This window comes from Bos grunniens, chromosome 8 (genome assembly GCF_055505025.1).
Source record: "Bos grunniens cultivar Pamir isolate PY7600 chromosome 8, Bosgru_T2T1.0, whole genome shotgun sequence".
Classification (NCBI taxonomy): Eukaryota; Metazoa; Chordata; class Mammalia; order Artiodactyla; family Bovidae; genus Bos; species Bos grunniens.
Genome location: NC_141172.1, coordinates 49,750,686 through 49,766,519, shown reverse-complemented (window position 1 = coordinate 49,766,519; position 15,834 = coordinate 49,750,686). Strand labels below are relative to the sequence as shown.

The window sequence follows — 15,834 nt, the reverse complement described above, 5'->3', positions numbered from 1 at the left end:
TGGGGGCTTCCTCACTGTTCTGTCCTCCCAGCAGCCACTGAAGCCAGGCACCTACCTCTTCCACTTCCTCTCAAAGCTATGGTCATGCCCTCAGCCCTGACACTTGCACAGTGAAGAACAGTCTGTCTGCTTGCCTGCTGATGCAGTGCTCTACTGGGTGTGGCCCCTCAGGCCTCCAGTCTTCTTGGCCTGTGGCTGACAGGGCTGCCCAGGCCCACTACCCCTTTCTCCCAATCTGCAACTTGTACCCCTCTGACCTGGCGCCCCTAATAAATTCAAGTTCACACAAGGGCGGCAGGAGGTGGAGACAGGGGTGAGAATGAGTACCTTCTTTGATTCCAAGAATATAAAACCAAAGCAATTTATCAAATTCTAAGGAAGCTAATAAGTTTAAAAATGCTCATCAAAATGCACAAATACAGAACTCTCCCCTAACTCTTACCCTAAGAGTAAGTTGAGGGATTTGCCTTGTAACTTTCTAAAAATTCTACAGATACTCAAACACTGAGTGGGAAACAACTGGAAAGAATTAATAAAAAGGACGTGGCCTCAGCAGCCCCACCAGTGACTTGTGTGAGTGAGCTGAAGCTGTGACCCTCTTTAACTCACGTCTGCAAACTAATCACCCATAGCTCTTGTTAACAACTGACAAATTGATAAACTTGGGAGTAGATGGTTCACATGTGGACATTCAAATGCTCATTTTCTGTGTGAAGCAATAATGTTTTTCACAAACTGCGACACTAGGCAGAAGGCTTTCTCTTTAATTTGGGACAAATTTCTCCAGTTCACAGTTCCACACCAAATATCCCTGGCTTCTGTGAGAGGAGCTCAGGCCCTGTGCAGTCAAGCAAACATGGACAGGCCATCGTGTCAAGTTATTTCATTTCTCCACATGTCAAATGACTTCCCTCTTTTCTGCCTACTAAATTCTTACTCAGCATTGGAGACCCTGCTTAAATTTTCCCTCTTTAGCAACACCATCTCAGCGTCTTCAAGCTCCTTGCCTTGTACTTCTAGCCCTCTAACTACACTTTGATAATACCTCCTATCACATGTGTGGCAATTTTTCTGTGTAAGGCATGCTCAAACATTTTGGGTAGGAAAGTAAATTAGAACTACCTCTTTGGGAGAGCGTTTTGGAAGTGTGTGTGAATGTGGCAATGTATTAATACATACCCTCTGGCACAACAATCCCACTGCTGGGACTCTGTCCTGTGTGTACACTCACACATGTAAGCAACAAGGCTGTTTTAACACTATTTGCTATAACAGAAGAAATGACTGAAGCGTGGTTCATGGGTATGGTTAAATAAATACAACAGAGTACTAGAAAGCTGTTCAAAAGAATCAAAAATCTCTCTATATACTGGTATCTGAAACTATTTTCCCAAGCTCATTTAATTTGTTTGATAATGTTTGTTCCCCAGCTTTATTTAAGTATGAATGAAATGACAAATGAATAGAGAATTTGACTTAACAGTTCAAATCAGCCCACTAAAAGGATGTGTCTGTCCCCCGTCTCTCTCCCTCTTCCCAAGCCCATGTATTTTGTTTCCCATGGCCGTTACGCAAGTGAAGACAAATTTGGCAATGGTTTTCACTGGACTTGAGGTATGAGATGAAGGGGATCAGAAAATGTCATCCCAAGATGTAAAAATAGGCCAAAGGACGTTGAATGAGATTTGGACTAGAATCCTCTCATTCTAAGTAGGTCTGATAACCTTCCCATGTGGCTGGAAACCTGATGTCTGTCTGACCTTGACCAATTCTTTTAAATGGCTTATTGATTTTCGCGATGGAAGTAAAGCGGTCTAAATATTTCACTGTCTTGGGAAAATAAATTCAAGGGGCTTTGAAGAAGCAAATGTCAATGTTTTAGGTTCTTTCATATTTACAGTAAAAACATCACAAATCTTCAAAGATGTCACACATATGCTGCTTATATAACACCTTTGAGAGGGAAAAGGTTTTCATCTAAAATGATCTGAAGTTTTGTAAAATTTTTTCCTCTCTGAATAAATGAATCAGTTAAAGCTATCACTAGATGACAGCTAGGGATGATTTTTATACTTTCGTTTATTTATTTATTGTTCTCTGTACTATAGCTTCTAAATTTTCTATAACAAAAACATATTCCTTCCTTTTTTAGCTGTAAGATTTTTTTAAGCAAAATGGATAAGTCAGCCATCCAATTGTAGATAGGCGACAATCTAAGATATTTTCTGGAGATACCTAAATCTCCCCCATTAGTTTCAAAAGCTTCAGGGACAAGATCTTATTTTATTGTTCCTTGGAGCCCCAGGGTCCAGCACAGGGCCTAAAATACAAGCTGCATGTATTAAGAAGTGTTTAGCAAACGAATTTTGGATATAGCCACTAACCCAAACTCTGGTATAACCTCAGGAAGGTAAAAAAGGAAATGAAGTGGCAGGGCTCTCCTGCCAGCAGCTGACCAGGACTCTGAAAGAACATTCCTTTGGAAAATGGTACCCCTACTGAGTATACGCCAATCACCCTGACAGATATACATCAGCCCACATTATAGCTACATGTCCACTGCTACTAAAATCTTCCCGTAAGTCCTCTGTCCTCCTTCACCTAGCTCCCCTCATTTCCACACTGCCTCTGAAATTGAACCATGCTGCTTCACCCGGATCTTGTACTGCAGGAAGCTCTAAAGACTAGCATTATGATGTCCCACTTGTGTTTCTTGTAGAGATGTCCAGTCCACTGCAATACTTAAAGAGAACCCACCCATGAGAAGTTCATTTCAGATCTCACTACCACTGTAATAACTCTTCTCAGAGCAAGTAATACATTTTAATTTTATGAACACTGCGAATTTTAGTAATTGATCTGTTCTCTCTCTCTGCTTGAAGCAAAGAGCCAAATCTACAGGCCTTCTTTAGAAACTTTGCAGGACCTTACAACATACATGTCTGTAAGATAACTTTCTCTCCAGTTTCCTCTTATTATTCTTTCCTCCCTCTATAGGACCCCACTTCCTGCATCTTTTTTTTTTTTTTTTTCAAGTTTCATTCAGGATGAGGCAGGGGTATAAACAAACCAAAAAGCTAAGAATTAAATACACCATGTCGTCCAATTCCAAGTATGCTTTAGACATTTTCACCCATCTATCTTGCCTGCAGGACAAGAAAGTAAATGTCAGCACCACCCTTCTTGTTGCTACAGCCAAGGGGTGCGTTTGTGACAAGAAAGTCTGACCGAGGACCAGAGACACTTTCCTTCCCACTTCCTGCCTACCAGGAAGGTAAAAAAAGTTAAAATACACATGATGACAGGAGTTAATGGTATGCTTTGATGTAAAGCATAGTAACATCAAGGTTAAGAGCTCAGACTCTGGGGCCAAACTACCTGGGTTCTAATTCTGCCCACTCCTCTCCACTCAGTGGCTAATCTTGGGCTCCTTAACTTGACCTTTCTTGACTTAGCTTCATTTCCGCATCTGTGAAATGGGAACAATGCAGGTACTGACCTCATAGGGTTATTGTGAGAGGTAAATGAGATAATACACGGAAAGTGCTTAGATCAGTGCCTGGCACACTGTAAACGAGAGCCAGGACTATAATAGGCCCCTTCTGTTTTCAACTAAGCCAGGCCACACAAAGTTTCAAGTTGGATTAAAAGTAGTATTTCTCACTGTAAATTAGGTCACTGACAGATTATTTCTAGGGTGATCTTATTTTAGTTTGGATCTCATTTACAAATCAGTGTGGAGTCTGAATAGTAGTCATTTCTTAATAATTTGCTTTCTGACTTACTGAACAGGAGAAAGCAGTAAGGTCAGACAACAAAAATGGTTCCTGAAAGTGTATTTCCAACTGGTCACAGTGTGATCCCTAAACCACACCCAGGCAAATACACAAAAACACATCACGTCCGTGCCCCTCCAGCTGTAGCACAGACGTCACTGAATGTCTAGAGATGAAAAACCTCATGAATGGCTTCTCAGGACGTTCTTTGAAATAAACTACTCTGTTCAGTTATCAAAGAATAACTCTGCTGTGTTGATTACTTGAGGTCCTGATTTATACATAAGTTTAGAAAGCTGCCATTTTCCACAAACGCACTTAGAAGGCAAATTCCTCATCAGACTCCATTTCTAAAGAAACAGAGAGCCCAATCCTAGCCATGTCCCACCTTTGCTCATACCAGAGCCAAAGTGCCAGCAAAGTCACACCCAGTCCACCAAAATTCAAGTCCCGGGTGACTATGTCATATATGTGAGTGTGTACAGAATTTTCAAATAAAATGACTTGAAACTACCACTGCATGATGTCGTGAAGAAAGAAAACTGGATGAGATGAAAAGTTGAACAGCTTGACAAAAGTTTAGAAAAATCAAGAAAAAAAATCAATCACTGAAACGACTCTCTGCTAATCAAGGTTACTTTGAAACTGGATGTAAATAGATACATTTCAGTCTGTAATATACTGAAGTTACCTGAGACCAGGAAGAAAAAAGCTGAGAGTATGTCTGAGCCATTTCTCGTCCATTTCCTACGTTTTCTGTAATCACCTACCCAAAGAAGGCATGAATTTGTTACAGTATCGAACTGAAATACGTCAGTCTCTTTTAAATACTTCTTTCTCCGTGTCCCAGAAAATATTCTAGGGATCGAAGAAGAAATGAACAAGGAACATTCGCCAAAAGAGCTCCTTTGAGGAAATCTCACGCTTTCCAGTTTAACTCGACAAACTCACAGAGGGAGTAAAGCAAAGGGCTTGTATAGCACTATAAAGTGACACTTCCGAATAGTAATAACTGAGATTACCCTGCCGCAGCCTAGATTCTTCTAGTCAGGAGCTCAACTGCAGTTTCCTAAACGCTTTTCCCAAGATCTTAAGGTCAATTTACTGCTCCCCTGTAAAGTCCCAAAGGAGACTCGCTCACCCACCCCACCCTATAAGCAGCGCACTTCCCGTTCGTTTTGGCCGGTCAAGAACTCAAACTTGACACTGACACACAGTGAAGAAAAAAAAAAAAAAGAGGAAGTGGCTGAAGAAAAAACCATTTCAAGACTTTTTTTTTTCCCCCTAAGGGAGATCAATGGCCCTGTCTTCCAGGAAAGCGTCAATGGGACGTAGCCATCACATCGATGGGAAAGTTGCAGCGAATGACAACGCTGAAAAACCGAGGGTGAGTCCTCTTTAAAAATGAAAATTTTTAAATTCCTCGAAAATCTTGCGATCTGTCTCCTGGAGCGAACGCAACAACTCCCACCCTGGTGCGTCGGTCGCGAAAGCGAGGCTCGGGGCGGGGTACGTGCCTGACCTGCCCTGCCAAGGGGCAGAGGGAGCGCGGGGCACCGCGGCCGGCCCGGGATCCCCCGAACACCTCCCTTACCTGGTTTGACTGGTTTGGGTGGCGGCTTCGACATCTCTCTTCCTGGAGAGGCTGATTCTGAAGACTACGCACGAAAAGTCAGCCAAACGCGCCTCCAGCCGACACTCTGAGCGCCTCAGTTTCTTTTTGTCTGCTTTGCCGCGGTGCCCCTTCAGGGACCTGTGTCTACTCTCGGCAGCCGGACAAGCCGAGGCAGGCAAGGCAGCTCAGCGAAGTGCCCCGCCCCGCCCCGCCCCGCCCCGTGGCCGACCGAGCTGTCTGGAGCGCGCGGCCCCGTAGACGAGGAAGTAGCCGCCGCCTAGCCGAGCGCTTATTGGCTCCCCGGCTGCCCGCTTCGCCGCAGCAGGAGCGCGGGCGGCGCGCACGGCTGCGCGCCCGGAGGCAGAACCAGGCGGAGCCGGACGGGGAAGCCCCAGGCTCGCGCCGGCCGCGCGCGCCCTGATCGGGAAAGGGCCGGACAGGGTAGGACCGCGTGCGCGCGTAGGCGCAGGGCCACGCACGCCGGAGGCCCGCCCCCCGCAACGCCCGCCAGAGCCTGCTGCCGCGTCCGCTCCAGGTGGTACGGAACCTAGGTTGGCCTTCTCTACCCTGGGCAGCCTCTGACCCGGAAGGGGAGCGGGGAAAGAGGCTGTGCCTCTCTTGGTTAACGAGCTTCGGGGGTTGCGGCGGGTTAGTGACAGGCGCGCGCTTAGCGATCGCCTGTGCCACTTTGCTCGGGAGCAGTCGAACGAACTAGCGCCCGGTGAGTACCTACCTGACTCCGCCGCTCCCCGCCACACAGACTCGATGGGGCCTGGAGGTGTTTCCAGAGTGTTCCTGCGCTGGAGCCTGAGCCCGGCTGTGTCTTGCAAGCTCTGTTAGGCTATCTACCACCCTAAATGGACTGATAAGTGGCCTGCCCAGGAGAAAGTGTTGTCCTGATGGGGTACTACTCTCACGCCCCCTAATAATCCTTAAAATGGGAGTCGGTCTTCTGGAGACCATACAGGTTTTGGGGAGAAGTCACTGGGGTAGGGGTGAGGTCTTGATCCCTACCGGAGGAGGCAGTCTTCTCCTCTAGCGTTGAGAGTGACTAACAGAGCCCCTCGTTGTTGCCTGTTACTGTACAGCCTAAGAATGATTTTCACATTTTTTTTTTAGATGGATTAAAAGAAGTCAAAAGAAGTAGAGTTTGTGGTACGTGGAAATTATATGAAATTCAAATTTCAATGTCCATAAAGTTTATTAGAACACAGCCACGCTCATTTGCTTCTGAATTGCCTGCGGCCACTTTCACTTCCTAACGGCAGAGTTGAGCAGCTGCCCACGAAACCCCAAACATTTACGGTCTAGAACTTAGCAGAGCAAGTTTGCCCACCCCAGACCTAGCAGGTTGAATCTCCACTGGGAGGCAGGGGCTAGAACAGACAAGAAACGCAATGGGCGAAAATTTAGAATAGCATAGGCAATATGATAAATCACTTGTATTTGGGGGGAGGAATAAAAATTGAGAAGAAAAAACCTTGCATGAGAGTCTATGTAAAATGAAGCTTCGAAGTCTACTAGGAATTAAGTGAAACAGTGATTCCAAGACAAAGGGGCAAGGGTTGTGTATTCGGACAGGCAAGCCTTGGTGTTTACCAAAAGGGAGCAAAGTTTAAAAAAAAAAAAAAATAGTAGAAAAAGACTTGCCTGTCACATAGAAAATAATCAAAATGTTGAAGAAAATAAATTGAGAAGTCCTGAAACATTTCACTCTTCTAGAAAAACCAGGCTGCTGTTTTAACTGATTGAAAAACCTTTTTAGTTTTGTCATCATCCATTCCTACTACGGAGTTGCTAGCTTTCTTATAATCTGCTGATTCTACACATGCCACCTCTGACTGTTTTGCAGTTTAGTATACAAAATGTACACTGTTTAGTAGTGAAATAATTTAAATATAGAGATGGAAATACCAGACCACATTACTTGCCTCTGAGAAACCTATATGCAGGTCAAGAAGCAACAGTTAGAACCAGACATGGAACAACTGGTTCAAATTGGGAAAGGAGTCCATGAAGGCTGTATATTGCCACCCTGCTTATGGAACTTATATGCAGAGTACATCATAAGAAATGCTGGGCTAGATGACTCACAAGCTGGAATCAAGATTGCCAGGGGAAATATCTACTGCCTTTAATGACAGAAAATGAAGAGGAGCTAAAGAGCCTCTTGATGGAGGTGAAAGAGGAGACTGAAAAAGCTGACTTAAAACTCAGTATTTAAAAAACAGATCAAGGCATCCGGTCCTATCACTTAATGGCAAATAGATGGGAAAAAATGGAAACCGTGACAGACTATTTTTTTATTTTCTTGGGCTCTAAAATCAGACAATGACTTCAGCCATGAAATTAAAAGACGCTTGTTCTTTGGAAGAAAAGCTATGACAAACCTAGACAGCATATTAAAAAGCAGAGACATTACTTTGCCAACAAAGGTCTGTCTAGTCAAAACTATGATTTTTCCAGATGGGGCACAGAAAATACCCCACCAATAATAAATCAATCAAAGTAACATCTGTTATACAGGAGAGCCTCACAATTAAGGCAGCGCAAGTACAGCATCCTTTCTCTGCTCCTGGTAGTAAAGTGCTTTTTAGCAGCTTTGAAAGATGATTAGAAGTTAACTTATTTGGTTTAGTTTTGTTTCTAGTTTTGTTTTGTTCTTTGACTGCACCGTGTGGCTTGCAGGATCTTAGTTCTCCGACCAGGATCCAACCCCAGGCCCCAGCAGTGACAGTGCTGAGTTCTAAACCATGGAGCACCCGGGAATTCCCTCTGGTTTTTCATGTACTGTATGTGTGCTCTTGAGCAAGTCACTCCATTGCCTGGGCCAGTTTCAACTTGTGTAGAATGAAGGAGTGTGGACCATGTGATCTCTTAAGATTGTATCTCTCCAGGCTTGAGAATTTAGGCTGTGATAAATTATCCAAAAATAGGTGAGCTGGAAGCAAGAAACAACAAAGTCTGAATTTTTTTGTTCTTATTTTGCTAATTAAGGACATGAATCTACTATTACCTACTGCCAACATAATTTTGTAGGAAAAAGGACATGTTTTAAAAGTGTAAGATGTTAAGATGTAAGAAATCTACTATCTCAAGATAAAGGGCAGCCTTTCCCATCCTAAAAAAGGATAGTTGGCAGGCTTGCACTGACATACTGAAAATAAGAATAGGGTAAAATATAATTCAAAAGCAGAAAAATTACAATGTAAAAATTTATTTTATAATACTCATTATATGTAATTGTTCCCTTGATACACTTTGGCAATTTGGATGGGGATAAATATATTCAATATTATGCAACTCCCAGTAAAACTCAGATGTCCAACCTGATGTATTATTTTATTTCTGTCACAGTCACATTCTTGTCTCACATAGGCTAGTAAATGAAATTGGAACCTCACCTTACCCAGTTGCACTCAATTTGAAATACCCGTTGTTTCCAGTATTAAGGGTGGTAGGGATTGGTTCCAGAACAATACCCACCAACCCAGGAATGCCAAAATCTGCAGATGCCCAAGTCCCTTACATAAAATGGCAGAGTATTTGCATTTAACTTATGCACATCCTCTCACGTGCTTTGAATCATTTCTAGACATGTAATCCCTAATAAAATGGACATGCTGTGGAAATAATTGTAAATTCAATGCAAATGCTATGTAAATAGTTGCTGGTGCAGCAAATTCAAGTTTTGCTCTTTGGAACTTCCTAAATTTTTTTCCCCCAAATACTTTCAAACCAGTGTTGGTTGAATCTGCATCTGTGGAGCCCTCAGACACCAAGGGCCAACTGTGTTCTGGAAGAGCTGAAGAAAAGCCAAGGAACGCCATCCCTCTCTCTACCAGATTTCTCTCCCTACTACCCCACAGAGGGAGTCTGGACACAGGTCGGGGTAGGAACTGGGAGGGCAGCCAAGACTAGCCACCATGTACCCAGGGTGGCACAGCTTAGATTCCTAATCATTCCGCTAGAACAGTCAGGAATAAAGAGCAGCATCAGTCAGAGACAACCTTCTAGAACCATTGTGCTAAGGTTCCCTGCTGCTGGGCTTCATCTTCTCACTTAAAGAGATGACAGTGGTCCTTGGAATATCCACAAGAGTACTTTGGTAAATCTTAGGGGGCCATGCATTAAACTGCCGTCCATCCCCCAGACCAGGGGTCAGCCAGCAGTGGCCTGCAGCTAAAACCCAGCCCTTTGCCTGAACACTTGTAACATTTTGTAATAGGAAACACTCATTCTGAAATCCAGTAAGGGAAATGTTATCCCAATAGAAAAGGAATCCCATTCTTCTCATTTGTAGACATGCATTACAAAAAAAAAAAAAGTACTCAATTATTATTATGTTTTGGCTTCTGTCAAAAAGTTTGTGGAAATGGTTTCTCTCTTGTAAGTTCTTAAATAATAACCCTGACTTTGTTTCCTGGCCCACAAAGCCTCAAAGATTTACTCGCTGGCCCATTACTGAAAATTTTTCTACCCTGGCCCTAGAGTGAGGAAATAGCACCCTTAAAGGGAGCACCCTTTAAGTGCCTGGAGCACCCTCCAGCCTCTGGCCAGCAGTGACTTTCTCCCCATTTCAGGAGAAAGAGGCCATCTCAGCCAACTCCTTGCCTTGGGGTTAATGGGTCATTCTTGGGTGATTGAGTCATGTAGGTGATGAGTCATCTGCCTGAGGGGAGCGTGAAACTCTGTAATATGCCCCAGGGCTCTGCAGCTCTTCCCTGCCCTTGAAAACAAACCCTCAGGGATGTGTGCTTGGCCATAGGGGCCCTTTTAGTTCCCTTGACTTGGCTCTCAGGCCCTGAGTACTACCCACCATTGGCGCTTAGCACGAGAGTATGGCAGAGGGAAGCTGGTACTGTTTGAAGCTCTCCTATGGAATGTGGGTAATCCAAGGAGGGTAACCCAGAGTTCAGTAGCATCTTCTCCTTCAGCTGGCCCTCCTAAGTTAGGACTCTCTCTTTTATCTCTTTGGACACCTAAGTGATATGCCTTCGATTTTTTTTTAATTTTAGGAAGACGTGATTTTCAAAGCTAATTATGAAAACATTTGTCATTGGAATCAGTGGGTGAGTAATTTTTCTACCAATAGCTGGTCAAGATACTCAGGATGTCCAAAGGGTGTTGCCATGTGGATGTGGTGGGAGAAGGAGAAGCAGTGAGAAGGAAAGAGAAAAGAGAACAAGCCACTATTGAATTTTAAAGAGTTAAGTATTGGCTACGTAGATGCCAAGAAATGGGAGAGTTTCCTGTAAACAGAAACAGGAGAGTCAGTACACAAAGTCTACCTGCTTGACTTTATTTTCTGAAGCTGACACCAGCGGCAAGGCCTCATCAGATGCTACTTTGGTTTGGGGTGATATATCATTCTCCACACAGCTCCTCCACTGTGACTTAGAAAATCTATGGTTTCTTTCCAGTTATGCTCAGTTTTGGACATGTGGAATGAGGAACCACCTCACCTCTACTCGTTTTTCCACATACTTTTTTATCTTGAAGTAGTCCTTATTGCTGTGGCATGATTATTAATCATTTACCCCTCTCACTCTTAGAAGTGTCCTAAATTATCCTAAATTATATGGTCACCCTACCCATGTAACCAGAAGTGGGCATTCAAATAAGACTACAGCAACTCAAGAGGACATTGTTTGTTTTGCTAGTGCATTATATTCATCTTTCTTCTGAGTACTTTCACATTATGTGTAGTCTAGTTAATAAAATAGTTAAGACTATTGAAATTAAAAGTTTGTGATTTGGGTGAGATCATCATATAATTGTATTACATTACTATAGTGAGTCATCAGTTAGAAGTAAAATTGAGTGAATTAAATGCCAGAACTTTGCCTGGACTTGCTCCCGTCTAATTAGAAGGAAGTTCAGTTTTTCTCTGCCTTGGCTTCTCTTGTCCATCCCTTGCTTTCCATGCTCATTGCCACCATCCTAATTAAAGCCCTTATATTCCCTGATTCCAGTCTCCTCCTCTTAATCTGTCCTACATACCTCTACCAGTTTAATCTTTATACAAAATTTTTAGATTATTTTCTCACCTGATGAATGATATCCAGTGGTTCCCAATTATTTAAAATGCAGTCTGAATTTCTGGATATATGAGGACCATCCAAAATAATGAAATGTATAAGCATCAGGGGCAGGCAGGGTACAGGAAAGATTTGATGTAGGAGCTTAGGGGTGTCACCAAAGACTCCATTTCTCTCTGTGTCTTCCTCCTTTTGAATTCATCTAAAGTTGGTTGCATTATTTGGTCACAGGAGACCACCAGCAGTTCCTGGGACCTCGTGCTACTTCTGAGCCTAGAACTAGGGCAGGGACTTTGCTTCCCCTAGGTCAAGGGTCTCTTAGACTTGACCAGCTGTGTCACATACCCATAGTCACAGTCAAAGGCAAAAGCAAGGAGACAACCTTGACTGGTTTAGGCCAGTGATGCCCTGCTCTGAAGTTGAGAGCGGGTCACTCCAAACCAGACCTTGGGAACAGGGTGGCAGGAGGGGGAGCCCGGGGAGGCCACTACCAGATCCACTACAGGATCCAGTCCAACCTTCATTCCGCATACGTTCGAGTAAACGCCCCTCATCTCAGTATTCCAGCCCTCCATGTGGAAATCTGGGTCATGCTTTCTTGTCATGTGTATTACTCCCTAAGAAAGCCTCTCTTCACTGTCTCTTCCTCAGCATGGGCGAGGATTTTGTTTTACTGCTGCTGCTGCTTCTGCAAAGCCCTTGCCAGACTCAGCTATAGTTCCTGCCTGCCTTCCTCCAAATGCACTGTGCTGTATCTCAGTTCAGTTCAGTTCAGTTCAGTTCAGTAGCTCAGTCGTGTCTGACTCTTCGCGACCTCATGAATCGCAGCACGCCAGGCCTCCCTGTCCATCACCAACTCCCAGAGTTCACTCAGATTCATGTCCATCGAGTCAGTGATGCCATCCAGCCATCTCATCCTCTGTCATCCCCTTCTCCTCCTGCCCTCAATCCCTCCCAGCATCAGAGTCCTTTCCAATGAGTCAGCTCTTTGCATGAGGCAACCAAAGTACTGGAGTTTCAGCTTCAGCATCATTCCCTCCAAAGAAATCCCAGGGCTGATCTCCTTCAGAATGGACTGGTTGGATCTCCTTCCAGTCCAAGGGACTCGAAAGAGTCTTCTCCAACACCACAGTTCAAAAGCATCAATTCTATGGCGCTCAGCCTTCTTCAGAGTCCAACTCTCACATCCATACTTGACCACAGGAAAAACCATAGCCTTGAATAGACGGACCTTTGTTGGCAAAGTAATGTCTCTGCTTTTGAATATGCTATCTAGGTTGGTCCTAACTTTCCTTCCAAGGAGTAAGCGTCTTTTAATTTCATGGCTGCAGTCACCATCTGCAGTGATTTTGGAGCCCAAAAAAATAAAGTCTGACACTGTCTCCCCATCTATTTGCCATGAAGTGATGGGTCCAGATGCCATGATCTTAGTTTTCTGAATGTTGAGCTTTAAACCAACTTTTTCACTCTCCACTTTCACTTTCATCAAGAGGCTTTTGAGTTCCTCTTCACTTTCTGCCATAAGGGTGGTGTCATCTGCATATCTGAGGTTATTGATATTTCTCCCAGCAATCTTGATTCTAGCTTGTGTTTCTTCCAGGCCAGTGTTTCTCATGATGTACTCTGCACAGAAGTTAAATAAGCAGGGTGACAACATACAGCCTTGACATACTCCTTTTCCTATTTGGAACCAGTCTGTTGTTCCATGTCCAGTTCTAACTGTTGCTTCCTGACCTGCATACAGATTTCTCAAGAGGCAGGTCAGGTGGTCTGGTATTCCCATCTCTTTCAGAATTTTCCACAGTTGATTGTGATCCACGCAGTCAAAGGCTTTGGCATAGTCAATAAAGCAGAAATAGATGTTTTTCTGGAACTCTCTTGCTTTTTCCATGATCCAGAAGGTGTTGGCAATTTGATCTCTGGTTCCTCTGCCTTTTCTAAAACCAGCTTGAACATCTGGAAGCTCATGACTCACATATTGCTGAAGCCTGGCTTGGAGAATTTTGAGTATTACTTTACTAGCATGTGAGATGAGTGCAATTGTGCAGTAGTTTGAGCATTCTTTGGCATTGCCTTTCTTTGGAATTGGAATGAAAACTGACCTTTTCCAGTCCTGTGGTCACTGCTGAGTTTTCCAAATTTGCTGGCATATTGAGTGCAGCACTTTCTCAGCATCATCTTTCAGGATTTGAAATAGCTCAACTGGAATTCCATCACCTCCACTAGCTTTGTTCATAGTGATGCTTTCTAAGGCCCACTTGACTTCACATTGCAGGATGTCTGGCTCTAGGTGAGTGATCACACCATCGTGATTATCTGGGTTGTGAAGCTCTTTTTTGTACAGTTCTTCTTTGTATTCTTGCCACCTCTTCTTAATATCTTCTGCTTCTGTTAGGTCCATACCATTTCTGTCCTTTATTGAGCCCATCTTTGCATGAAATGTCCCCTTGGTATCTCTAATTTTCTTGAAGAGATCTCTAGTTTTTCCCATTCTTGTACTTAAAATTTGCTGCCTTGTGAACTAATTACCAGACCACCTGACCTGCCTCTTGAGAAGTCTGTATGCAGGTCAGGAAGCAACAGTTAGAACTGGACATGGAACAACAGACTGGTTCCAAATAGGAAAAGGAGTACATCAAGGCTGTATATTGTCCCCCTGCTTATTTAACTTATATGCAGAGTAGATCATGAGAAATGCTGGGCTGGATGAAATACAAGCTGGAATCAAGATTGCCGGGAGAAATATCAATAACCTCAGATATGCAGATGACACTACGCTTATGGCAGAAAGTGAAGAACTAAAGAGCCTCTTGATGAAAGTGAAAGAGCGAAAAAGTTGGTTTAAAGCTCAACATTCAGAATACTAAGATCATGGCATCCGGTCCCATCACTTCATGCAAATAGTTGGGGAAACAGTGGCTGACTTTATTTTTCTGGGCTCTAAAATCACTGCAGATGGTGATTGCAGCCATGAAATTAAAATACGCTTACTCCTTGGAAGGAAAATTATGACCAACCTAGACAGCATATTAAAAAGCAGAGACATCACTTTATCAACAAAAGTCCGTCTAGTCAAGGCTATGGTTTTTCCAGTAGTCATGTATGGATGTGAGAGTTGGACTGTGAAGAAAGCTGAGCGCTGAAGAATTGATGCTTTTGAACTGTGGTGTTGGAGAAGACTCTTGAGAGTCCCTTGGATAGCAAGGAGATCCAACCAGTCCATCCTAAAGGAAATCAGTCCTGGATGTTCTTTGGAAGGACTGATTTCCTTCTTCCCAATATTTTGGCCACCTGATGCAAAGAACTGACTCATTTGAAAAGACCCTGATGTTGAGAAAGATTGAAGGCAGGAGGAGAAGGGGACAATACAGGATGAGATGGCTGGATGGCATCACTGACTCAATGGACATGTGTTTGGGTAAACTCTGGGAGTTGGTGATGGACAGGGAGGCCTGGCGTGCTGCAGTTCATGGGGTCACAAAGAGTCGGACATGACTGAGCAACTGAACTGAACTAAGTATTCACTTGAGACTGCAAGGAATAAAAAAATTTCTGAAGGATTCAAGGGGCATCCATGAACCTTGTGAAACTGAATGCTTGTGTGAAGATATTCATTTTTCTAAGGAAAGGTTTTATAACTTTCATCAGATTCTCACGAAGTTCCTTGATGTTAAAAAATGTAAACTCCCTGGGTGTTAGAGTTGAACTTTAATCTCATCTCCAGTTGTTACCTTAGGCAAGTTTTTATGAACATACAGCTTTTCAATCCTTAGTTCCTCAACTGGACAATGAGAATTTTAATATCTATCTCTTGCAGGAGGAATTCTCCACTTGTTGGAGTAATTATAGACAGCTTTTTTTAACTCCTCCCTAGCCAGATGATGGTGGTGGTGGTCACTAAGTCATTTCCAACTCTTGCAACCCCAGTGACTGTAGCCCACCAGGCTCCTCTGTCCATGGGATTTTTGAGGCAAGAATACTAGAAAGGGTTGCCATTTCCCTAGCCAGATACCATGTTCCAAATACAGTGACCTCTCTTGTTACCTGTCACACGAAAAACGGACTAAAAATTTTTGTCACACTGGAAAAATGGACTAGAAGTTGTGCATTTATTTGGGTTTTGCGAACAAAAGTACACCCATTTCCTTCCCCATATCCCAGGATGGAATCTGCTCCATCTGGACAGTCTGGCCCTGGGGTTGGAGAGCACATACAGGAGGCTGTGGGCCTCCTGGTGCGAGGTGGTTATGAGCATGCTGAAGGAGAAGAGTTGAGTCTTAAGGTGTCAGCTCACCAGGATGGTTGCAGACTAATAGGTTCTAGGCTCAGACAGGTTAAATTCTCCCCTCTGCCCCTGCCCGAAATCTCTCTGACCTAGACTACCTTCTAGCTGGTCCGTCTC

At 43.7% G+C, this 15,834-nt stretch overlaps 2 protein-coding genes across 22 annotated transcripts in view; one reads left to right on the top strand and one right to left on the bottom strand.

The window, feature by feature from the left end:
* Window positions 1-5,601, bottom strand: part of OSTF1 (osteoclast stimulating factor 1) — a 61,177-nt gene extending 55,576 nt beyond the window's left edge. For both annotated transcript variants that reach the window (XM_086415549.1, XM_086415548.1), the window contains exon 1: window positions 5,371-5,601. In XM_086415549.1, coding sequence (XP_086271675.1) covers window positions 5,371-5,404 — 34 coding nt within the window. In that variant the 5' untranslated portion in view covers window positions 5,405-5,601. The remainder of the gene's footprint in view (window positions 1-5,370) is intronic.
* The window catches only part of NMRK1 (nicotinamide riboside kinase 1), a 29,926-nt gene continuing 19,083 nt past the window's right edge, over window positions 4,992-15,834 (top strand). For 4 of the 20 annotated variants that reach the window (XR_015169750.1, XR_015169744.1, XM_086415559.1 and 1 more), the window contains exons 1-3: window positions 5,788-5,926; window positions 6,511-6,546; window positions 10,410-10,463. Coding sequence is in view for 9 of the 20 variants with exons in the window: in XM_086415559.1 (XP_086271685.1) it covers window positions 10,435-10,463 (29 nt within the window). In the remaining 11 variants the exon portion in view is untranslated. Of the gene's footprint in view, window positions 5,164-5,787; window positions 5,943-5,970; window positions 6,113-6,510; window positions 6,547-10,409; window positions 10,464-15,834 lie in introns of those variants that run through there. The other 16 variants (XR_015169749.1, XR_015169742.1, XM_086415556.1 and 13 more) reach the window with 8 other exon arrangements.